Below are 23,911 nucleotides of genomic sequence, written 5' to 3'. Positions count from 1 at the left end.
ATTTGGTTCAGCACATGTAATTCCGCGCTGTGAACTCACTGGGCCGCTGTTCACCAGGGCCACAGTGATTCGTGGTTCAGTATTTTATCCAGCACATCCCCTTCATCACATCAGATGTGGAACGACACGGACGCGTAGCTCCGCGGTTCAGCACATTTGTAAACCTCGTAAAACAAGCTGGAATACGCCTTATTTTCGTCTTGAACTGAGGATTCTTGTTCACTTTACGAAATCTGGATTTATTTGACGACTGTACTGTTTTTACAAGCGCATTTTGAGGACAATGGGGCGGCAAGTACTGCTGTGTTTCTGTCTTTCTTTTGTCGGATGTGTGCTGGGCCAGATCAGTTATTCTATTCCTGAAGAAATGTCCAGGGGCTCGTTGGTCGGGAATATTGCTCATGATTTAGGTCTCGATGTGAAGCGGCTGCAGTCGCGTAAAGCTCGCATTCACACAGGAGGCAGTGAGGAATATATTCAGTTTAACAAGGAGAGAGGCGTCCTCGTTATCAAAGAGAAAATAGACCGCGAGGCTCTTTGTGGACAGACAACGCCTTGTGCTTTACATTATGAGATTGTTTTGGAGAATCCGATTGAAGTATTTCCCTTTATTGTTGATATTTCAGATATCAACGACAATCCTCCAATATTTGATAAGGAAGAAAGACGTTTTGAAATTAGCGAGTCCGCCATAGTTGGCTCTAAATTTATTCTCGAAAGAGCCATAGACCCTGATATAGGAGGGAATGGTCTATTGAGCTACACCCTGAAGCCCACTGATAATTTTATCCTCAAACTGCATACTCAGTCAGATGGGGACACGAAGGTGGAGATGATTTTGCAAAAACCCCTCGACAGAGAGAAACAAGAGATTGTTTCGTTGCTCTTAACAGCGATCGATGGAGGAGAGCCACAGCGCTCAGGGACTATGTTAATTCACATTACAGTGTTAGATGCAAACGATAATGCTCCTGTTTTTACACAATCAATTTACAAAGCGAGCCTTAAAGAAAACGCTGCAAAAGGGACACTCATAACGCAGGTCAGCGCCACTGACGCAGACAAAGGCTCCAATGGAGAGGTTAGTTATGCGATTGTAAATAGCATGGCGAGCACCTCAAAACTCTTTCAAATAACAGAAGAGGGGAATATATTACTGAATGGACCGATTGACTACGAGAAGGTGAACATATATAAATTTGATATTGAGGCAACAGATCGAGGAGGTCTTTCTGAATCCAGCAAAGTTATTATTGAAATAGGCGACATAAACGACAACAGCCCTATTATTAGAATGATTTCCAAATCAGATTCTATCGTAGAGAGCTCTCCCTCTCAGACTGTAGTGGCTGTAATGAACGTAAACGATCCAGACTCAGAGGAAAACGGAAAAGTCCATTGTGTAATTAATAAGAATATTCCATTTGCAATAACTACCACCGCTAATAATTTATACAACATCATCACAGACAGTGAGTTAGACCGAGAACAATCCTCCCTGTATAACATCACAGTCACGTGTTCAGATGAGGGCGTGCCCTCCCTCTCCAGCAGCGTCACTCTCTCCTTACACATCTCTGACGTGAATGACAACGCGCCTGTCTTTGACAGGAGCTCGTATGAGGCCTACATTGTAGAAAACAACAGCCCAGGCCTCTCTATATTTTCAGTGAAAGCCTCAGACTCTGACTGGAGCCAGAATGCGCGTGTCTCTTACATACTGGAGGACTCCTCTGTTAACGGAGTGCCAGTCTCCTCATATGTGTCCGTTAGTGCAGACAGTGGAGTCATCCATGCAGTGCGCTCCTTTGACTACGAGCAGATCAAGGATTTCCAGTTCTGCGTCAAAGCGCAGGACGGAGGCTCTCCTCCTCTCAGTTGCAATGTGACTGTGAAAATCCTGGTTCAGGACCAGAACGATAACGGCCCTCAGGTGCTGTACCCAGTCCAGACTGGGGGCTCTCTGGTGGCTGAGATGGTGCCTCGTTCAGCAGATGTGGGCTATCTGGTCACTAAAGTGGTGGCTGTGGATGTGGACTCTGGACAGAATGCCTGGCTCTCCTATAAACTGCAGAAAGCCGCAGACAGGGCGCTGTTTGAAGTGGGCTTACAGAATGGAGAAATCAGAACTATCCGCCAAGTGACTGATAAAGATGCAGTCAAACAGAGACTGGCTGTTATAGTGGAGGACAACGGGCAGCCCTCTCGTTCAGCTACAGTCATTGTTAACGTGGTGGTGGCGGACAGCTTTCCTGAAGTCATGTCTGAGTTCACGGACTTTACGCACGACAAGGAGTACAACGACAACCTGACTTTTTACTTAGTGCTGGCTCTGGCTGTGGTCTCCTTTCTGTTCATCACGTGTGTAGTGGTCATTATATCAGTGAAAATCTACAGATGGAGACAGTCTCGCGTCCTGTATCACTCCAATCTGCCAGTGATCCCATATTATCCTCCACGTTACTCAGACACTCTGGGCACAGCGACTCTCCCACACGTGTACAATTACGACACGTGCAGGACCACAGACTCCAGAAAGAGTGACTGTAAGTTTGGCAGAGCTGGTAGTCAGAACGTGCTTATCATGGATCCCAGTTCAACGGGGACGATGCAGCGGATACAGAGCGAGAAGAGCATCCTGGACGAGCCAGACTCTCCTCTCGAGGTTTGACTCTGACTTTCTTCATTTGGTATTATGCAGTGATTATTATGATCCTATTTATTGCCATGGGTCCTATTTCAGGACCTTGGATAGCGAAAAATCAGGAAAATGTTTCACTTCTCCATGATTTTTCTTTTTTCCTCCTATATATTTAACTTAATACAAACAACAACAACAACATCATTTTTCGTAATAATAACAATAATAATACAAATTATAATCATAATAATAATCATGATGAATAGGAACCTGTATTTTTTTATTTTTTTATTTTTTAAATGTGTGTTTACATTATCATGATTTTCATTTGTTTGAAATCGTTATATTTGGTTCAGCACATGTAATTCCGCGCTGTGAACTCACTGGGCCGCTGTTCACCAGGGCCACAGTGATTCGTGGTTCAGTATTTTATCCAGCACATCCCCTTCATCACATCAGATGGGGAACGACACGGACGCGTAGCTCCGCGGTTCAGCACATTTGTAAACCTCGTAAAAAAAGCTGGAATACGCCTTATTTTCGTCTTGAACTGAGGATTCTTGTTCACTTTACGAAATCTGGATTTATTTGACGACTGTACTGTTTTTACAAGCGCATTTTAAGGACAATGGGGCGGCAAGTACTGCTGTGTTTCTCGCTTGCTTTTGTCGGATGTGTGCTGGGCCAGATCAGTTATTCTATTCCTGAAGAAATGTCCAGGGGCTCGTTGGTCGGGAATATTGCTCATGATTTAGGTCTCGATGTGAAGCGGCTGCAGTCGCGTAAAGCTCGCATTCACACAGGAGGCAGTGAGGAATATATTCAGTTTAACAAGGAGAGAGGCGTCCTCGTTATCAAAGAGAAAATAGACCGCGAGGCTCTTTGTGGACAGACAACGCCTTGTGCTTTACATTATGAGATTGTGTTGGAGAATCCAATTGAAGTATTTCCATTTATTGTTGATATTTCAGATATCAACGACAATCCTCCAATATTTGATAAGGAAGAAAGACGTTTTGAAATTAGCGAGTCCGCCATAGTTGGCTCTAAATTTATTCTGGAAAGAGCCATAGACAATGATATAGGACTGAATGGTCTGCAGAGCTATACTCTAAAGCCCACTGATAATTTTATCCTCAAACTGCATGGTCAATCAGACGGAGGAAAAAAGGTAGAGATGATTTTGCAAAAACCCCTCGACAGAGAGAAACAGGAGATTGTTTCGTTGCTCTTAACAGCGGTCGATGGAGGAGAGCCACAGCGGTCAGGGACCATGTTAATTCACATTACAGTGTTAGATGCAAACGATAATGCTCCTGTTTTTACACAATCAATTTACAAAGCGAGCATTAAAGAAAACGCTGCAAAAGGGACACTCATAACGCAGGTCAGCGCCACTGACGCAGACAAAGGCTCCAATGGAGAGGTTAGTTACGCAATTGTAAATAGCATGGCGAGCACCTCAAAACTCTTTCAAATAACCGAGGAAGGAAATGTGTTACTTATTGGTCTGATTGACTATGAAAAGGCCAAAATTCAAGAAATCGAAATTGAGGCAACAGATCGAGGGGGTCTTTCTGATTCCAGTAAAGTTATTATTGAAATAGGCGACATAAACGATAACAGTCCCATTATTAGAATGATTTCCAAATCAGATTCTATCGGAGAGAGCTCTTCCTCTCAGACTGTAGTGGCTGTAATGAACGTAAACGATCCAGACTCAGAGGAAAACGGAAAGGTTCATTGTGTAATTAATAAGAATATTCCATTTGCAATAACTAACACCGCTAATAATTTATACAAAATCATCACTGACAGTGAATTAGACCGAGAAAGAGACTCCCAGTATAACATCACCGTCACGTGTTCAGATGAGGGCGTGCCCTCCCTCTCCAGCAGCGTCACACTCTCCTTACACATCTCTGATGTGAATGACAACGCGCCTGTCTTTGACAGGAGCTCGTATGAGGCCTACATTGTAGAAAACAACAGCCCAGGCCTCTCGATATTCACAGTGAAAGCCTCAGACTCTGACTGGAGCCAGAATGCGCGTGTCTCTTACATACTGGAGGACTCCTCTGTGAACGGAGTGCCAGTCTCCTCATATGTGTCCGTTAGTGCAGACAGTGGAGTCATCCATGCAGTGCGCTCTTTTGACTACGAGCAGATCAAGGATTTCCAGTTCTGCATCAAAGCGCAGGACGGAGGCTCTCCTCCTCTCAGTAGTAATGTGACTGTGAAAATCCTGGTTCAGGACCAGAACGACAACGGCCCTCAGGTGCTGTACCCAGTCCAGACTGGGGGCTCTCTGTTGGCTGAGATGGTGCCTCGTTCAGCAGATGTGGGCTATCTGGTCACTAAAGTGGTGGCTGTGGATGTGGACTCTGGACAGAATGCCTGGCTCTCCTATAAATTGCAGAAAGCCGCAGACAGGGCGCTGTTTGAAGTGGGCTTACAGAATGGAGAAATAAGAACTATCCGCCAAGTGACTGATAAAGATGCAGTCAAACAGAGACTGGCTGTTATAGTGGAGGACAACGGGCAGCCCTCTCGTTCAGCTACAGTCATTGTTAACGTGGTGGTGGCGGACAGCTTTCCTGAAGTCATGTCTGAGTTCACGGACTTTACGCACGACAAGGAGTACAACGACAACCTGACTTTTTACTTAGTGCTGGCTCTGGCTGTGGTCTCCTTTCTGTTCATCACGTGTGTAGTGGTCATTATATCAGTGAAAATCTACAGATGGAGACAGTCTCGCGTCCTGTATCACTCCAATCTGCCAGTGATCCCATATTATCCTCCACGTTACTCAGACACTCTGGGCACAGCGACTCTCCCACACGTGTACAATTACGACACGTGCAGGACCACAGACTCCAGAAAGAGTGACTGTAAGTTTGGCAGAGCTGGTAGTCAGAACGTGCTGATCATGGATCCCAGTTCAACAGGGACGATGCAGCGGATACAGAGTGAGAAGAGCATCCTGGATGAACCAGACTCTCCTCTCGAGGTTTGACTCTGACTTTCTTCATTTGGTATTCTGCATTGATTATTATGATCCTATTTATTGCCACGAGTCCTATTTCAGGACCTTGGATAGCGAAATATCAGGAAAATGTTTCACTTCTCCATGATGTTTCTTTTTTCCTCCTGAATATTTAACTTAATAAAAACCACAACATCAGTAGTAGTAATAAAAATAATCATAACAATTAAAATCATAATAATAATCATGATAAATAGGAACCTGTATTATTATTTGTATTTTATTTTTTATTTTTTAAATGTGTGTTTACATTATCATGATTTTCATTTGTTTGAAATCGTTATGTTTGGTTCAACACATGTAATTCCGCGCTGTGAACTCACTGGGCCGCTGTTCACCAGGGCCACAGTGATTCGTGGTTCAGTATTTTATCCAGCACATCCCCTTCATCACATCAGATGTGGAACGACACGGACGCGTAGCTCCGCGGTTCAGCACATTTGTAAACCTCGTAAAAAAAGCTGGAATACGCCTTATTTTCGTCTTGAACTGAGGATTCTTGTTCACTTTACGAAATCTGGATTTATTTGATGACTGTACTGTTTTTACAAGCGCATTTTAAGGACAATGGGGCGGCAAGTACTGCTGTGTTTCTCGCTTGCTTTTGTCGGATGTGTGCTGGGCCAGATCAGTTATTCTATTCCTGAAGAAATGTCCAGGGGCTCGTTGGTCGGGAATATTGCTCATGATTTAGGTCTCGATGTGAAGCGGCTGCAGTCGCGTAAAGCTCGCATTCACACAGGAGGCAGTGAGGAATATATTCAGTTTAACAAGGAGAGAGGCGTCCTCGTTATCAAAGAGAAAATAGATCGCGAGGCTCTTTGTGGACAGACAACGCCTTGTGCTTTGCATTACCAGATTGTTTTGGAGAATCCGATTGAAGTATTTCCATTTATTGTTGAAATTACAGATATCAATGATAATCCTCCATTATTTGATATAGAAGAAAGGCGTTTTGAAATCAGCGAGTCTGCAGTTGCTGGTTCTAAGTTTATGCTGGAAAAAGCCGTAGACAATGACATTGGACTAAATGGTCTGCAGAGCTATACATTAAAACCCACTGATAATTTTATTCTCAAACTGCATGGTCAGTCAGACGGAGGAAAAAAGGTGGAGATGATTTTGCAAAAACCCCTCGACAGAGAGAAACAGGAGATTGTTTCGTTGCTCTTAACAGCGGTCGATGGAGGAGAGCCACAGCGGTCAGGGACTATGTTAATTCACATTACAGTGTTAGATGCAAACGATAATGCTCCTGTTTTTGCACAATCACTTTACAAAGCGAGCATTAAAGAAAACGCTGCAAAAGGGACACTCATAACGCAGGTCAGCGCCACTGACGCAGACAAAGGTTCCAATGGAGAGGTTAGTTATTTAATTGGAAACAGGAGGGGGAGCACGTCAAAACTCTTTCAAATAACTGAGGATGGTAATATATTGCTGACTGGACCTATTGACTACGAAAAGACCAAAAATTATGAAATTGATATTGAGGCAACAGATCGAGGGGGTATTTCTGATTCCAGCAAAGTTATTATTGAAATAGGCGACATAAACGACAACAGTCCTGTTATTACAATGATTTCCAAATCAGATTCTATCGTAGAGAGCTCTTCCTCTCAGACTGTAGTGGCTGTAATGAACGTAAACGATCCAGACTCGGAGGAAAACGGAAAAGTTCATTGTATTATTAATAAGAATATTCCATTTTCAATTTCTACCACTGCTAATAATTTATACAACATCATCACAGACAGTGAATTAGACCGAGAACAATCCTCTCAGTATAACATCACAGTCACGTGTTCAGATGAGGGCGTGCCCTCCCTCTCCAGCAGCGTCACTCTCTCCTTACACATCTCTGATGTGAATGACAACGCGCCTGTCTTTGACAGGAGCTCGTATGAGGCCTACATTGTAGAAAACAACAGCCCAGGCCTCTCTATATTTTCAGTGAAAGCCTCAGACTCTGACTGGAGCCAGAATGCGCGTGTCTCTTACATACTGGAGGACTCCTCTGTTAACGGAGTGCCAGTCTCCTCATATGTGTCCGTGAGTGCAGACAGTGGAGTCATCCATGCAGTGCGCTCCTTTGACTACGAGCAGATCAAGGATTTCCAGTTCTGCGTCAAAGCGCAGGACGGAGGCTCTCCTCCTCTCAGTAGCAATGTGACTGTGAAAATCCTGGTTCAGGACCAGAACGACAACGGCCCTCAGGTGCTGTACCCAGTCCAGACTGGGGGCTCTCTGGTGGCTGAGATGGTGCCTCGTTCAGCAGATGTGGGCTATCTGGTCACTAAAGTGGTGGCTGTGGATGTGGACTCTGGACAGAATGCCTGGCTCTCCTACAAACTGCAGAAACCCGCGGACAGGGCGCTGTTTGAAGTGGGCTTACAGAATGGAGAAATAAGAACTATCCGCCAAGTGACTGATAAAGATGCAGTCAAACAGAGACTGGCTGTTATAGTGGAGGACAACGGGCAGCCCTCTCGTTCAGCTACAGTCATTGTTAACGTGGTGGTGGCGGACAGCTTTCCTGAAGTCATGTCTGAGTTCACGGACTTTACGCACGACAAGGAGTACAACGACAACCTGACTTTTTACTTAGTGCTGGCTCTGGCTGTGGTCTCCTTTCTGTTCATCACGTGTGTAGTGGTCATTATATCAGTGAAAATCTACAGATGGAGACAGTCTCGCGTCCTGTATCACTCCAATCTGCCAGTGATCCCATATTATCCTCCACGTTACTCAGACACTCTGGGCACAGCGACTCTCCCACACGTGTACAATTACGACACGTGCAGGACCACAGACTCCAGAAAGAGTGACTGTAAGTTTGGCAGAGCTGGTAGTCAGAACGTGCTGATCATGGATCCCACAGGGACGATGCAGCGGATACAGAGTGAGAAGAGCATCCTGGACGAGCCAGACTCTCCTCTCGAGGTTTGACTCTGACTTTCTTCATTTGGTATTCTACAGTGATTATTATGATCCTATTTATTGCCATGGGTCCTATTTCAGGACCTTGGATAGTGAAATATCAGGAAAATGTTTCACTTCTCCATGATGTTTCTTTTTTCCTCCTATATATTTAACTTAATACAAACAACAACAACATCAGTTGTTGTCGTAATAATAACAATAATAATACAAATTATAATCATAATAATAATCATGATAAATAGGAACCTGTATTTTTTTTATTTTTTTTATTTTTTAAATGTGTGTTTACATTATCATGATTTTCATTTGTTTGAAATCGTTATATTTGGTTCAGCACATGTAATTCCGCGCTGTGAACTCACTGGGCCGCTGTTCACCAGGGCCACGGTGATTCGTGGTTCAGTATTTTACCAGCACATCCCCAACATCACATCAGATGTGGAACGACACGGACGCGTAGCTCCGCGGTTCAGCACATTTGTAAACCTCGTAAAACAAGCTGGAATACGCCTTATCTTCGTCTTGAACTGAGGATTCTTGTTCACTTTACGAAATCTGGATTTATTTAACGACTGTACTGTTTTTACAAGCGCATTTTGAGGACAATGGGGCGTCAAGTACTGCTGTGTTTCTGTCTTGCTTTTGTCGGATGTGTGCTGGGCCAGATCAGTTATTCTATTCCTGAAGAAATGTCCAGGGGCTCGTTGGTCGGGAATATTGCTCATGATTTAGGTCTCGATGTGAAGCGGCTGCAGTCGCGTAAAGCTCGCATTCACACAGGAGGCAGTGAGGAATATATTCAGTTTAACAAGGAGAGAGGCGTCCTCGTTATCGAAGAGAAAATAGATCGCGAGGCTCTTTGTGGACAGACAACGCCTTGTGCTTTACATTATGAGATTGTGTTGGAGAATCCAATTGAAGTATTTCCCATCGTTGTTGAGGTAACAGATATCAATGATAACCCCCCGTTATTTAATAAAGAAGAAAAAAGATTTGAAATCAGCGAAAGCGCTGTGATGGGGTCGAAGTTTATGCTGGAAAAAGCCGTAGACAATGACATTGGACTAAATGGTCTGCAGAGCTATACATTAAAACCCACTGATAATTTTATCCTCAAACTGCATGGTCAGTCAGATGGAGGAAAAAAGGTGGAGATGATTTTGCAAAAACCCCTCGACAGAGAGAAACAGGAGATTGTTTCGTTGCTTTTAACAGCGGTCGATGGAGGAGAGCCACAGCGCTCAGGGACTATGTTAATTCACATTACAGTGTTAGATGTTAACGATAATGCTCCTGTTTTTACACAATCAATTTACAAAGCGAGCATTAAAGAAAACGCTGCAAAAGGGACACTCATAACGCAGGTCAGCGCCACTGACGCAGACAAAGGCTCCAATGGAGAGGTTAGTTACACCATTGGAAACAGCATGAGCTCTGCAGACCTCTTCCAAATAACTGAGGATGGAAATATTATTCTGACTGGACCTATTGATTATGAAAAGGCCAGAATACATGAAATTGATATTGAGGCAATAGATCGAGGGGGTCTTTCTGATTCCAGCAAAGTTATTATTGAAATAGGCGACATAAACGACAACAGTCCCATTATTAGAATGATTTCCAAATCAGATTCTATCGTAGAGAGCTCTCCCTCTCAGACTGTAGTGGCTGTAATGAACGTAAACGATCCAGACTCAGAGGAAAACGGGAAAGTCCACTGTGTAATTAACAAGAATATTCCATTTTCAATTACTACAACTGTAAATAATTTATACAACATCATCACAGACAGTGAATTAGACCGAGAAAGAGACTCCCAGCATAACATCACAGTCACGTGTTCAGATGAGGGCGTGCCCTCCCTCTCCAGCAGCGTCACTCTCTCCTTACACATCTCTGATGTGAATGACAACGCGCCTGTCTTTGACAGGAGCTCGTATGAGGCCTACATTGTAGAAAACAACAGCCCAGGCCTCTCGATATTCACAGTGAAAGCCTCAGACTCTGACTGGAGCCAGAATGCGCGTGTCTCTTACATACTGGAGGACTCCTCTGTGAACGGAGTGCCAGTCTCCTCATATGTGTCCGTGAGTGCAGACAGTGGAGTCATCCATGCAGTGCGCTCCTTTGACTACGAGCAGATCAAGGATTTCCAGTTCTGCGTCAAAGCGCAGGACGGAGGCTCTCCTCCTCTCAGTAGCAATGTGACTGTGAAAATCCTGGTTCAGGACCAGAACGATAACGGCCCTCAGGTGCTGTACCCAGTCCAGACTGGGGGCTCTCTGGTGGCTGAGATGGTGCCTCGTTCAGCAGATGTGGGCTATCTGGTCACTAAAGTGGTGGCTGTGGATGTGGACTCTGGACAGAATGCCTGGCTCTCCTATAAACTGCAGAAAGCCGCAGACAGGGCGCTGTTTGAAGTGGGCTTACAGAATGGAGAAATAAGAACTATCCGCCAAGTGACTGATAAAGATGCAGTCAAACAGAGACTGGCTGTTATAGTGGAGGACAACGGGCAGCCCTCTCGTTCAGCTACAGTCATTGTTAACGTGGTGGTGGCGGACAGCTTTCCTGAAGTCATGTCTGAGTTCACGGACTTTATGCACGACAAGGAGTACAACGACGACCTGACTTTCTACTTAGTGCTGGCTCTGGCTGTGGTCTCCTTTCTGTTCATCACGTGTGTAGTGGTCATTATATCAGTGAAAATCTACAGATGGAGACAGTCTCGCGTCCTGTATCACTCCAATCTGCCAGTGATCCCATATTATCCTCCACGTTACTCAGACACTCTGGGCACAGCGACTCTCCCACACGTGTACAATTACGACACGTGCAGGACCACAGACTCCAGAAAGAGTGACTGTAAGTTTGGCAGAGCTGGTAGTCAGAACGTGCTGATCATGGATCCCAGTTCAACAGGGACGATGCAGCGGATACAGAGCGAGAAGAGCATCCTGGACGAGCCAGACTCTCCTCTCGAGGTTAGACATTTGTAAGGCTGTCTTTTTCAGCACCACGGAAAGCGACACATCTTTCCTTAGCATTTTCTCTTCGTCCATAAATTGTCTCACACACCGTTTATTTTCTTCCGTGCTTTTAATTTTTTTCTGTTTTCACTTTGACACTAGATTACATTTGCACTCGGTTTGTTTACATGCATTTTACTTATTTAATGATTGTTGTAATATTTTGTAGAATTTGTCTTACTTACAACACTTATGACTTCCTTTTCTTAACAGCCTATTGTTTCATCCCATTTGGATTGCAATGTTACCATGAAAACACCAAGTGCCGCTGTTGCCCATGTTCTTCTATTTACTGCAGGTCGTTGTGCCTCCCATCAGATCTTTATTTGGAGGCTGAGCGTACACGCGGTGCACTTCTCCTCCATCTAACAGGGCTATTTCCATCTACAGAGGATATACTGCTTTCAGGATTGTAACGTAATGTTCACATCTTTGGACATTTGACGGACTGTGTATTTTGGAAATTGGAAATAAAATAACGTGTGATTTTATCCGCGCTTATTTGTTGCCGAGAACAATGGGAGGGCAAGGACTATTTTTTTTGTGTCTCTGCTTTCTGAGCTCGACGCTTGGACACATCACCTACTCGGTTCCGGAGGAATTACCGAAAGGTTTTGTTGTTGGCAACATTCCGAAGGATTTGGGGTTGGATATCAAGAGGCTGAAGGCGGGAAGGGCTCGCATTTTTACCAGAGATCGTAGTGACTATGTTGCGCTGAACAGCGAAAAGGGAGTGCTGGTTATAAAGGACAGAATAGACCGAGAGGCGCTGTGTGGACAAGAGGCACTTTGTACGTTACAGTTTCAGATTATTTTAGAGAATCCTATGGAGATTCACAGCGTTACAGTTGAAATAAAAGACGTAAACGATAACCCGCCTTTCTTTGAAAAAGGCGATGTTCATTTTAAAATAGGCGAGTCTGCAGTGAGTGGAACTAAATTCATATTAGACCCTGCAGTTGATTATGACGTAGGCATAAATGGGTTACAGACGTATAGACTCGAACCAAGAGACAATTTTGTGATTAAATTACACGATCAGGCGGATGGATCTAAAAATGTAGAGATGGTTTTACGGAAACCTCTCGACAGAGAAAAGAGTGAGCATTTGTCTTTAGTTCTGACCGCGTTAGATGGAGGAGAGCCGCAAATGTCTGGGACAATGCAGATTCTCATCACTGTGTTAGACGCAAATGACAACGCTCCTGTTTTTACGCACCCCGTTTATAAAGCCTCCATAAAGGAGAATGCGCCACTCGGAACTGTAGTGGTGACAGTGACTGCGACAGACGCAGATCAGGGCTCTAATGGTAAAATTACATATTCAGTTTCGAGTATGCCTGATAATGCGCGCGGATTATTTGAGATAAATTCTGAAAATGGTGAAATTGTGCTGAAGGGAAATGTTGACTATGAAAAAGCTAAAACATTTCAGTTGAGTATTCGAGCAAGTGATGACGGGGGCCTAGTCGACTCATGTAAGGTGATTATTGACGTTACTGACATAAATGACAACAAACCAGATATACAAATATTATCTAAAATTAATACTATAGCCGAAGATGCAAAACCTGGCACCGTTGTAACTATTATTAATATTCTTGATTCAGATTCAGCTGAAAACGGAAAGGTGCAGTGTTTTATAAATGACAATATTCCCTTTGAGCTAAAATATACAAACAACGATTTTTACAGTTTATTGACAGACGGCTATTTAGACAGAGAACAAGCCTCCCAGTATAACATCACAGTCACGTGTTCAGATGAGGGCGTGCCCTCGCTCTCCAGCAGCGTCACTCTCTCCTTACACATCTCTGATGTGAATGACAACGCGCCTGTCTTTGACAGGAGCTCGTATGAGGCCTACATTGTAGAAAACAACAGCCCTGGTCTCTCTATATTCACAGTGAAAGCCTCAGACTCTGACTGGAGCCAGAATGCGCGTGTCTCTTACATACTGGAGGACTCCTCTGTTAACGGAGTGCAGGTCTCCTCATATGTGTCCGTTAGTGCAGACAGTGGAGTCATCCATGCAGTGCGCTCCTTTGACTACGAGCAGATCAAGGATTTCCAGTTCTGCGTCAAAGCGCAGGACGGAGGCTCTCCTCCTCTCAGTAGTAATGTGACTGTGAAAATCCTGGTTCAGGACCAGAACGACAACGGCCCTCAGGTGCTGTACCCAGTCCAGACTGGGGGCTCTCTGGTGGCTGAGATGGTGCCTCGTTCAGCAGATGTGGGCTATCTGGTCACTAAAGTGGTGGCTGTGGATGTGGACTCTGGACAGAATGCCTGGCTCTCCTATAAACTGCAGAAAGCCGCAGACAGGGCGCTGTTTGAAGTGGGCTTACAGAATGGAGAAATAAGAACTATCCGCCAAGTGACTGATAAAGATGCAGTCAAACAGAGACTGGCTGTTATAGTGGAGGACAACGGGCAGCCCTCTCGTTCAGCTACAGTCATTGTTAACGTGGTGGTGGCGGACAGCTTTCCTGAAGTCATGTCTGAGTTCACGGACTTTACGCACGACAAGGAGTACAACGACAACCTGACTTTCTACTTAGTGCTGGCTCTGGCTGTGGTCTCCTTTCTGTTCATCACGTGTGTAGTGGTCATTATATCAGTGAAAATCTACAGATGGAGACAGTCTCGCGTCCTGTATCACTCCAATCTGCCAGTGATCCCATATTATCCTCCACGTTACTCAGACACTCTGGGCACAGCGACTCTCCCGCACGTGTACAATTACGACACGTGCAGGACCACAGACTCCAGAAAGAGTGACTGTAAGTTTGGCAGAGCTGGTAGTCAGAACGTGCTGATCATGGATCCCAGTTCAACAGGGACGATGCAGCGGATACAGAGCAAGAAGAGCATCCTGGACGAGCCAGATTCTCCTCTGGAGGTTAGAATTAATTTTGTGGTATTTTTCGTTTTCAGCACCACGGAGAGCAAAACGTCTCTGTATCTTGCTTTTTTTTTTTTTTTTTTTACCTTTTTTTTTTACCCCTCATCTGTACTCTTTCTATTTGTAGCTCGTGAAACTTTGGAAGTCTTAGATAGTTCTGCTTATTTATTCCATAATTAGCACTGTCCTTTGTTGATTTTGAAATATACATTTTATATCACATTTAATTTACTTCACAAAATGTATTTCTGTTTTTAATTATTTTATTACAATATAGTGCTTACATTGTAATGATCCCATGTAAACTCCAAGTGCCGCTGTTGCCCGTGTTCTGCTGTCACTGCAGGCTTTATGTGCTTCCCACTACATTATATTCGGTAAGAGCGAAGCCACACGCGACACTCATCCTCTGGATCTAAACGGACATATACAGCCTCTGCTTTACTAATCTATACCCTGGGAATTCAGCGTTTAAGGACTTATTTTACCGATTGACGGCCATTGGACTTGGGTTTCAAAGTAGATCCTTTCATTTTCGATCTGATGTTGGACAGAACAATGGGAGGGCAAGGACTCGTGTTTTTGTCTCTCTGCTTTTTGAGCTCGACGCTTGGACACATCAGCTACTCTGTTCCGGAGGAATTACCAAAAGGTTTTGTTGTTGGTAACGTTGCTAAGGATTTGGGACTGGCTATAAAAAGACTGAAATTGGGCAGAGCTCGCATTTTTACGCACGAATCTGGCGAATATCTGGAGCTGAATAGCGACAAGGGAGTGCTGGTCATCAAAGACAGAATAGACCGAGAGGCGCTGTGTGGACAAGAGGCACTTTGTACGTTACAGTTTCAAATTATTTTAGAGAATCCTATGGAGATTCACAGCGTTACGATTGAAATACAAGATGTAAACGATAACCCGCCTTTCTTTGAACAGAAAGAGGTCGACTTTAAAATTAGTGAGTCCGCGCTAAGTGGTGCTAAATTCATTTTAGACCGTGCAGTTGATTATGACGTAGGCGTAAATGGTTTACAGACGTATAGACTCGAACCAAGAGACAATTTTGTGATTAAATTACACGATCAGGCGGATGGATCTAAAAACGTAGAGATGGTTTTACAGAAACCTCTCGACAGAGAAAAGAGTGAGCATTTGTCTTTAGTTCTGACCGCGTTAGATGGAGGAGAGCCTCAAATGTCTGGGACAATGCAGATTCTCATCACTGTGTTAGACGCAAATGACAACGCTCCTGTTTTTACGCACCCCGTTTATAAAGCCTCCATAAAGGAGAATGCGCCACTCGGAGCTGTAGTGGTGACAGTGACTGCGACAGACGCAGATCAGGGCTCTAATGGGAAAATTAAATATTCAGTGTCTGGAATGCCTGATAATGCACGCGGATTATTTGAGATAAATTCAGAAAATGGTGAAATTGTGCTGAAGGGAAATGTTGACTATGAAAAAGCCAAATCATTTCAGTTGAGTATTCGAGCAAGTGATGACGGGTCTCTAGTCGACTCATGTAAGGTGATTATTGACGTAACTGACGTAAATGATAATGTGCCTACTATACACGTATTATCTAAAATAAATACTATAACCGAAGACGCAAAACCTGGCACCGTTGTAACTATGATTAATATACGTGACGTAGATTCAGCTGAAAACGGAAAGGTGCAGTGTTTTATAAATGATGACATTCCCTTTGAGCTAAAATTGACAAACAACGATTTTTACAGTTTATTGACAGACGGTAATTTAGACAGAGAACAAGCCTCCCAGTATAACATCACAGTCACGTGTTCAGATGAGGGCGTGCCCTCCCTCTCCAGCAGCGTCACTCTCTCCTTACACATCTCTGATGTGAATGACAACGCGCCTGTCTTTGACAGGAGCTCGTATGAGGCCTACATTGTAGAAAACAACAGCCCTGGTCTCTCTATATTCACAGTGAAAGCCTCAGACTCTGACTGGAGCCAGAATGCGCGTGTCTCTTACATACTGGAGGACTCCTCTGTGAACGGAGTGCCAGTCTCCTCATATGTGTCCGTTAGTGCAGATAGTGGAGTCATCCATGCAGTGCGCTCCTTTGACTACGAGCAGATCAAGGATTTCCAGTTCTGCGTCAAAGCGCAGGACGGAGGCTCTCCTCCTCTCAGTAGCAATGTGACTGTGAAAATCCTGGTTCAGGACCAGAACGACAACGGCCCTCAGGTGCTGTACCCAGTCCAGACTGGGGGCTCTCTGGTGGCTGAGATGGTGCCTCGTTCAGCAGATGTGGGCTATCTGGTCACTAAAGTGGTGGCTGTGGATGTGGACTCTGGACAGAATGCCTGGCTCTCCTACAAACTGCAGAAAGCCGCAGACAGGGCGCTGTTTGAAGTGGGCTTACAGAATGGAGAAATAAGAACTATCCGCCAAGTGACTGATAAAGATGCAGTCAAACAGAGACTGGCTGTTATAGTGGAGGACAACGGGCAGCCCTCTCGTTCAGCTACAGTCATTGTTAACGTGGTGGTGGCGGACAGCTTTCCTGAAGTCATGTCCGAGTTCACGGACTTTACACACGACAAGGAGTACAACGACAACCTGACTTTTTACTTAGTGCTGGCTCTGGCTGTGGTCTCCTTTCTGTTCATCACGTGTGTAGTGGTCATTATATCAGTGAAAATCTACAGATGGAGACAGTCTCGAGTCCTGTATCACTCCAATCTGCCAGTGATCCCATATTATCCTCCACGTTACTCAGACAATCTGGGCACAGCGACTCTCCCACACGTGTACAATTACGACACGTGCAGGACCACAGACTCCAGAAAGAGTGACTGTAAATTTGGCAGAGCTGGTAGTCAGAACGTGCTGATCATGGATCCCAGTTCAACGGGGACGATGCAGCGGATACAGAGCGAGAAGAGCATCCTGGACGAGCCAGACTCTCCTCTGGAGGTTAGACTAAAAGTCGTGCTTTTTTTTTTGTTTCAGCACCACGGAGAGCAACACATATTTGCAATCACGTTTTTTTTAAATTTATTTTCCCCCGTGCTGGGCTCTTTATATCTGTTGCTCGAGTTCATTTTAAATTATTTCGGATGCTAAGTGGGTAAGTCCTGGTTAGTTTCTGGATGGGAGACCTCCGAGGAAAACCAGGAAGTCGATGAGTTAGTGGTTGGCGAAAGTAAGAGGGTCTGTGTGCGCGGATGTCTGCAGATGAAATTCTGTCAATCTGCCCCAGGAGAAACTCTGGCTTAACACCGGTTATGCAGTCCATGAAAAAGCCCCTCATATGCAGCACTTTATTTGACTTTGTCACGTGAAAAGCGTTGTTCAAACACGATTCCCTGCCCTTGGTGATTTTAACACAAACTATATGACACGGTTTTTGCCTTCATAACGTAAATGTCACATCATTTATGAATTGCCTTTTCGACTGAAGCAGTCACATTGTAATGGTCCCTTATAAACTCAAAGTGACGCTGTTGCCCGTGTTCTCCTGCTGTTGCTGCAGGCTTTATGTGCCTCCCACCACATTATTTTCTCTAAGAGCGAAGCCAGACGCGACACACATCTTCTGGATCTAAACGGACATATACACACCCTCTACTATAGTAATCTATACCCAGGGAATGAACAGTTTACGGAGTTATTTGGCTTATTGAATGCTATTGGACATTGTGTCAACTTCTTTTTTTTGGATTTGATGTCGGAAAGAACAATGGGAGGGCAAGGACTGGTGTTTTTGTCTCTCTGCTTTTTGAGCTCGACGCTTGGACACATCAGCTACTCTGTTCCGGAGGAATTACCAAAAGGTTTTGTTGTTGGTAACATTGCAAAGGATTTAGGGTTGGATATCAAGAGGCTGAAGTCGGGTAGGGCTCGCATTTTTACGCACGAATCTGGAGACTATGTGGAGCTGAACAGCGAAAGGGGAGTGCTGGTCATCAAAGACAAAATTGACCGAGAGGCTCTGTGTGGACAGAAGGCACTTTGCGCGCTACAGTTACAGATTATTTTAGAGAATCCTATGGAGATTCACAGCGTTACAGTTGAAATAAAAGACGTGAACGATAATTCACCTTTCTTTGAAAAAGGCGATGTTCATTTTAAAATAGGCGAGTCTGCAGTGAGTGGAACTAAATTTATATTAGACCCTGCAGTTGATTATGACGTAGGCATAAATGGTTTACAGACGTATAGACTCGAACCAAGAGAAAATTTTGTGATTAAATTACACGATCAGGCGGATGGATCTAAAAACGTAGAGATGGTTTTACAGAAACCTCTCGACAGAGAAAAGAGTGAGCATTTGTCTTTAGTTCTGACCGCGTTAGATGGAGGAGAGCCGCAAATGTCTGGGACAATGCAGATTCTCATCACTGTGTTAGACGCAAATGACAACGCTCCTGTTTTTACGCACCCCGTTTATAAAGCCTCCATAAAGGAGAATGCGCCACTCGGAACTGTAGTGGTGACAGTGACTGCGACAGACGCAGATCAGGGCTCTAATGGTAAAATTACATATTCAGTTTCGAGTATGCCTGATAATGCACGCGGATTATTTGAGATAAATTCTGAAAATGGTGAAATTGTGCTGAAGGGAAATGTTGACTATGAAAAAGCCCAGTCATTTCAGTTGAGTATTCGAGCTAGTGATGACGGGGGCCTAGTCGACTCATGTAAGGTGATTATTGACGTTGTTGACGTAAATGATAATGTGCCGACTATACACGTATTATCTAAAATAAATGCTCTAACCGAAGATGCAAAACCTGGGGCTGTCGTGACAATGATAAACATTCGTGACGTAGATTCAGCTGAAAACGGAAAGGTGCAGTGTTTTATAAATGATAATATTCCCTTTGAGCTAAAATTTACAAACAATGATTTGTACAGTTTATTGACAGACGGTAATTTAGACAGAGAACAAGCCTCCCAGTATAACATCACAGTCACGTGTTCAGATGAGGGCGTGCCCTCGCTCTCCAGCAGCGTCACTCTCTCCTTACACATCTCTGATGTGAATGATAACGCGCCTGTCTTTGACAGGAGCTTGTATGAGGCCTACATTGTAGAAAACAACAGCCCAGGCCTCTCTATATTCACAGTGAAAGCCTCAGACTCTGACTGGAACCAGAATGCGCGTGTCTCTTACATACTGGAGGACTCCTCTGTTAACGGAGTGCCAGTCTCCTCATATGTGTCCGTTAGTGCAGACAGTGGAGTCATCCATGCAGTGCGCTCCTTTGACTACGAGCAGATCAAGGATTTCCAGTTCTGCGTCAAAGCGCAGGACGGAGGCTCTCCTCCTCTCAGTAGTAATGTGACTGTGAAAATCCTGGTTCAGGACCAGAACGATAACGGCCCTCAGGTGCTGTACCCAGTCCAGACTGGAGGCTCTCTGGTGGCTGAGATGGTGCCTCGTTCAGCAGATGTGGGCTATCTGGTCACTAAAGTGGTGGCTGTGGATGTGGACTCTGGACAGAATGCCTGGCTCTCCTATAAACTGCAGAAAGCCGCAGACAGGGCGCTGTTTGAAGTGGGCTTACAGAATGGAGAAATAAGAACTATCCGCCAAGTGACTGATAAAGATGCAGTCAAACAGAGACTGGCTGTTATAGTGGAGGACAACGGGCAGCCCTCTCGTTCAGCTACAGTCATTGTTAACGTGGTGGTGGCGGACAGCTTTCCTGAAGTCATGTCCGAGTTCACGGACTTTACACACGACAAGGAGTACAACGACAACCTGACTTTTTACTTAGTGCTGGCTCTGGCTGTGGTCTCCTTTCTGTTCATCACGTGTGTAGTGGTCATTATATCAGTGAAAATCTACAGATGGAGACAGTCTCGCGTCCTGTATCACTCCAATCTGCCAGTGATCCCATATTATCCTCCACGTTACTCAGACACTCTGGGCACAGCGACTCTCCCACACGTGTACAATTACGACACGTGCAGGACCACAGACTCCAGAAAGAGTGACTGTAAGTTTGGCAGAGCTGGTAGTCAGAACGTGCTGATCATGGATCCCAGTTCAACAGGGACGATGCAGCGGATACAGAGCGAGAAGAGCATCCTGGACGAGCCAGACTCTCCTCTAGAGGTTAGAATCAATTTAGTGCAAATCTTCGTTTTCAGCACAACGGAGAGCAACACTTCTATGCATCTGTCTATTTGTTGTTTTACTTTTCCCTCTCCCATACTCTCTTTCATCTTCTCTTTATTGCGGATCTGTGCACATTTTCATATTGCACTACCCCCTGTTGATATCGAAACATGAATTATGTAACACGTTTATTTACCTTAATAACGGTAAAATCCTCCCCTTTGCAAATGTTTTCTTAGATTATCGTATTTTATTTGTAGTGATCCTGCATCAACTCCAAGTGCCGCTGTTGCCCGTGTTCTGCTGACACTTCGTGCCTCCCACCACATTATATTCTCCAAGAGCAAAGCCACACGCGACACTCCTCTGGCACTCATCGTCTCGATATAAACGGACATTGTCAGCCTCTGCCAAAGTCATATCTTTTGGGATTATACAGTTTACAAAGTTTCCGTGCTGATTGATGGCTGATGGACATTGTGTCAACTATTTTTTTTGGATTTGATGTTGGACAGAACAATGGGAGGGCAAGGACTGGTGTTTTTGTCTCTCTGCTTTTTCAGCTCGACGCTTGGACACATCAGCTACTCTGTTCCGGAGGAATTGCCAAGAGGTTTTGTTGTTGGTAACATTGCTAAGGATTTGGGGTTTGATATCAAGAGGCTGAAGTCGGGAAGGGCTCGCATTTTTACCGACGAGACTGAGCAATATTTTCAATTAAACACTGATAAGGGAGTATTGGTCATCAAAGAAAGAATTGACCGAGAGGCGCTGTGTGGACAAGAGGCACTTTGTACGTTACAGTTTCAGATTATTTTAGAGAATCCTATGGAGATTCACAGCGTTACAGTTGAAATTAAAGACGTGAACGATAACCCACCCTTCTTTGAAAAAGACACCGTTCATTTTAAAATTAGTGAGTCCGCGCTAAGTGGTGCTAAATTCATTTTAGACCGTGCAGTTGATTATGACGTAGGCATAAATGGTTTACAGACCTATAGACTCGAACCAAGAGACAATTTTGTGATTAAATTACACGATCAGGCGGATGGATCTAAAAACGTAGAGATGGTTTTACAGAAACCTCTCGACAGAGAAAAGAGTGAGCATTTGTCTTTAGTTCTGACCGCGTTAGATGGAGGAGAGCCGCAAATGTCTGGGACAATGCAGATTCTCATCACTGTGTTAGACGCAAATGACAACGCTCCTGTTTTTACGCACCCCGTTTATAAAGCCTCCATAAAGGAGAATGCGCCACTCGGAACTGTAGTGGTGACAGTGACTGCGACAGACGCGGATCAGGGCTCTAATGGTAAAATTACATATTCAGTTTCTGGAATGCCTGATAATGCGCGCGGATTATTTGAGATAAATCCTGAAAATGGTGAAATTGTGCTGAAGGGAAATGTTGACTATGAAAAAGCCAAATCATTTCAGTTGAGTATTCGAGCAAGTGATGACGGGTCCCTAGTCGACTCATGTAAGGTGATTATTGACGTCACTGACGTAAATGATAATATTCCGACAATAAACGTTTTGTCTAAAATTAACGCTATTTTTGAGGATGCAAAACCTGGCACCGTTGTAACCATGATTAAAATACGTGACGTAGATTCAGCTGAAAACGGAAAGGTGCAGTGTTTTATCAATGATAATATTCCCTTTGAGCTAAAATTTACAAACAACGATTTTTACAGTTTATTGACAGATGGTAATTTAGACAGAGAACAAGCCTCCCAGTATAACATCACAGTCACGTGTTCCGATGAGGGCGTGCCCTCCCTCTCCAGCAGCGTCACTCTCTCCTTACACATCTCTGATGTGAATGACAACGCGCCTGTCTTTGACAGGAGCTCGTATGAGGCCTACATTGTAGAAAACAACAGCCCAGGTCTCTCTATATTCACAGTGAAAGCCACAGACTCTGACTGGAACCAGAATGCGCGTGTCTCTTACATACTGGAGGACTCCTCTGTGAACGGAGTGCCAGTCTCCTCATATGTGTCCGTTAGTGCAGACAGTGGAGTCATCCATGCAGTGCGCTCCTTTGACTACGAGCAGATCAAGGATTTCCAGTTATGCGTCAAAGCGCAGGACGGAGGCTCTCCTCCTCTCAGTAGTAATGTGACTGTGAAAATCCTGGTTCAGGACCAGAACGACAACGGCCCTCAGGTGCTGTACCCAGTCCAGACTGGGGGCTCTCTGGTGGCTGAGATGGTGCCTCGTTCAGCAGATGTGGGCTATCTGGTCACTAAAGTGGTGGCTGTGGATGTGGACTCTGGACAGAATGCCTGGCTCTCCTATAAACTGCAGAAAGCCGCAGACAGGGCGCTGTTTGAAGTGGGCTTACAGAATGGAGAAATAAGAACTATCCGCCAAGTGACTGATAAAGATGCAGTCAAACAGAGACTGGCTGTTATAGTGGAGGACAACGGGCAGCCCTCTCGTTCAGCTACAGTCATTGTTAACGTGGTGGTGGCGGACAGCTTTCCTGAAGTCATGTCTGAGTTCACGGACTTTACGCACGACAAGGAGTACAACGACAACCTGACTTTCTACTTAGTGCTGGCTCTGGCTGTGGTCTCCTTTCTGTTCATCACGTGTGTAGTGGTCATTATATCAGTGAAAATCTACAGATGGAGACAGTCTCGCGTCCTGTATCACTCCAATCTGCCAGTGATCCCATATTATCCTCCACGTTACTCAGACACTCTGGGCACAGCGACTCTCCCGCACGTGTACAATTACGACACGTGCAGGACCACAGACTCCAGAAAGAGTGACTGTAAGTTTGGCAGAGCTGGTAGTCAGAACGTGCTGATCATGGATCCCAGTTCAACAGGGACGATGCAGCGGATACAGAGCGAGAAGAGCATCCTGGACGAGCCAGACTCTCCTCTAGAGGTTAGACATGAATAAGGCGCATTTCAGTACCACGGAGAGCGACACATGCGTTTGATATGTTTTACTGTCATCCTTTCTTTCTCTCTGTTGGCCTGCATAGCTACTTATCTTTATTCATGCTCATTCCTTCTCATATTAAGTTTATATTTTCATTAAATTTAGCCTACATTGAATTGTTGTTTTGTCTTTTAAAACATTAGCTAAAAAAATAATGTAAAAAAAACAAAACACCACGGTTGATGAAACAAAACTCTTTTTTTATATAGCTATTTCATATATTTGTTTAACATTGTGTAGGTCTGCAGTTCAGTCATTGGCCTCTAAGTGCCGCTGTTGGTTAGTTATA

The 23,911-nt window shown here is 44.5% G+C and overlaps 5 protein-coding genes and 1 long non-coding RNA gene across 27 annotated transcripts in view; 5 read left to right on the top strand and 1 right to left on the bottom strand.

The window, feature by feature from the left end:
* The window catches only part of LOC306963728 (protocadherin gamma-C5-like), a 237,339-nt gene that overhangs the window by 162,128 nt on the left and 51,300 nt on the right, over positions 1-23,911 (top strand). The window contains exon 1 of one of the 22 annotated variants that reach the window (XM_079557375.1): positions 15,092-17,507. The exons of 20 other annotated variants lie outside the window; for them this stretch is intronic. In XM_079557375.1, coding sequence (XP_079413501.1) covers positions 15,108-17,507 — 2,400 coding nt within the window. In that variant the 5' untranslated portion in view covers positions 15,092-15,107. Of the gene's footprint in view, positions 1-15,091; positions 17,508-21,090; positions 23,566-23,911 lie in introns of those variants that run through there. One more of the 22 variants, XM_079557371.1, reaches the window with a different exon arrangement.
* Positions 1-23,911, top strand: part of LOC306963747 (protocadherin beta-16-like) — a 199,545-nt gene that overhangs the window by 166,384 nt on the left and 9,250 nt on the right. The gene's annotated exons all lie outside the window — the stretch shown is intronic.
* Positions 3-8,636, top strand: LOC306963472 (uncharacterized protein; the record flags this gene model as incomplete). The annotated part of the gene is made up of 3 exons (XM_079557043.1): positions 3-2,665; positions 3,234-5,610; positions 7,234-8,636. Exons 1-3 carry the CDS (start codon positions 284-286, stop codon positions 8,634-8,636), a joined length of 6,162 nt encoding a protein of 2,053 aa, XP_079413169.1. The 5' UTR covers positions 3-283.
* Positions 9,078-14,715, top strand: LOC306963471 (protocadherin beta-16-like; the record flags this gene model as incomplete). The annotated part of the gene is made up of 3 exons (XM_079557042.1): positions 9,078-11,513; positions 13,129-14,579; positions 14,692-14,715. Exons 1-3 carry the CDS (start codon positions 9,236-9,238, stop codon positions 14,713-14,715), a joined length of 3,753 nt encoding a protein of 1,250 aa, XP_079413168.1. The 5' UTR covers positions 9,078-9,235.
* On the bottom strand, positions 17,938-21,193 carry LOC306963773. Its single transcript, XR_013792926.1, has 2 exons — positions 21,149-21,193; positions 17,938-18,239 (listed from the first exon to the last, which is right to left on the bottom strand). It is a non-coding gene; the product is annotated as an uncharacterized lncRNA (long non-coding RNA).
* Positions 18,229-20,850, top strand: LOC306963737 (protocadherin gamma-A3-like). Its single transcript, XM_079557431.1, has one exon. The coding sequence runs from the start codon at positions 18,259-18,261 to the stop codon at positions 20,833-20,835; it is 2,577 nt and encodes an 858-aa protein (XP_079413557.1). The 5' UTR covers positions 18,229-18,258; the 3' UTR covers positions 20,836-20,850.

This window comes from Gobius niger, assembly GCF_951799975.1.
Source record: "Gobius niger genome assembly, chromosome: 5".
In the NCBI taxonomy this organism is placed as follows: Eukaryota; Metazoa; Chordata; class Actinopteri; order Gobiiformes; family Gobiidae; genus Gobius; species Gobius niger.
This window is presented reverse-complemented; position numbering and strand designations above follow the sequence as displayed.

What these genes read in the sequence shown, in the direction of transcription:
- LOC306963737 (XM_079557431.1), top strand. Translation starts at nt 18,259, where the DNA reads ATGTCGGAAAGAACAATGGGAGGGCAAGGACTGGTGTTTTTGTCTCTC.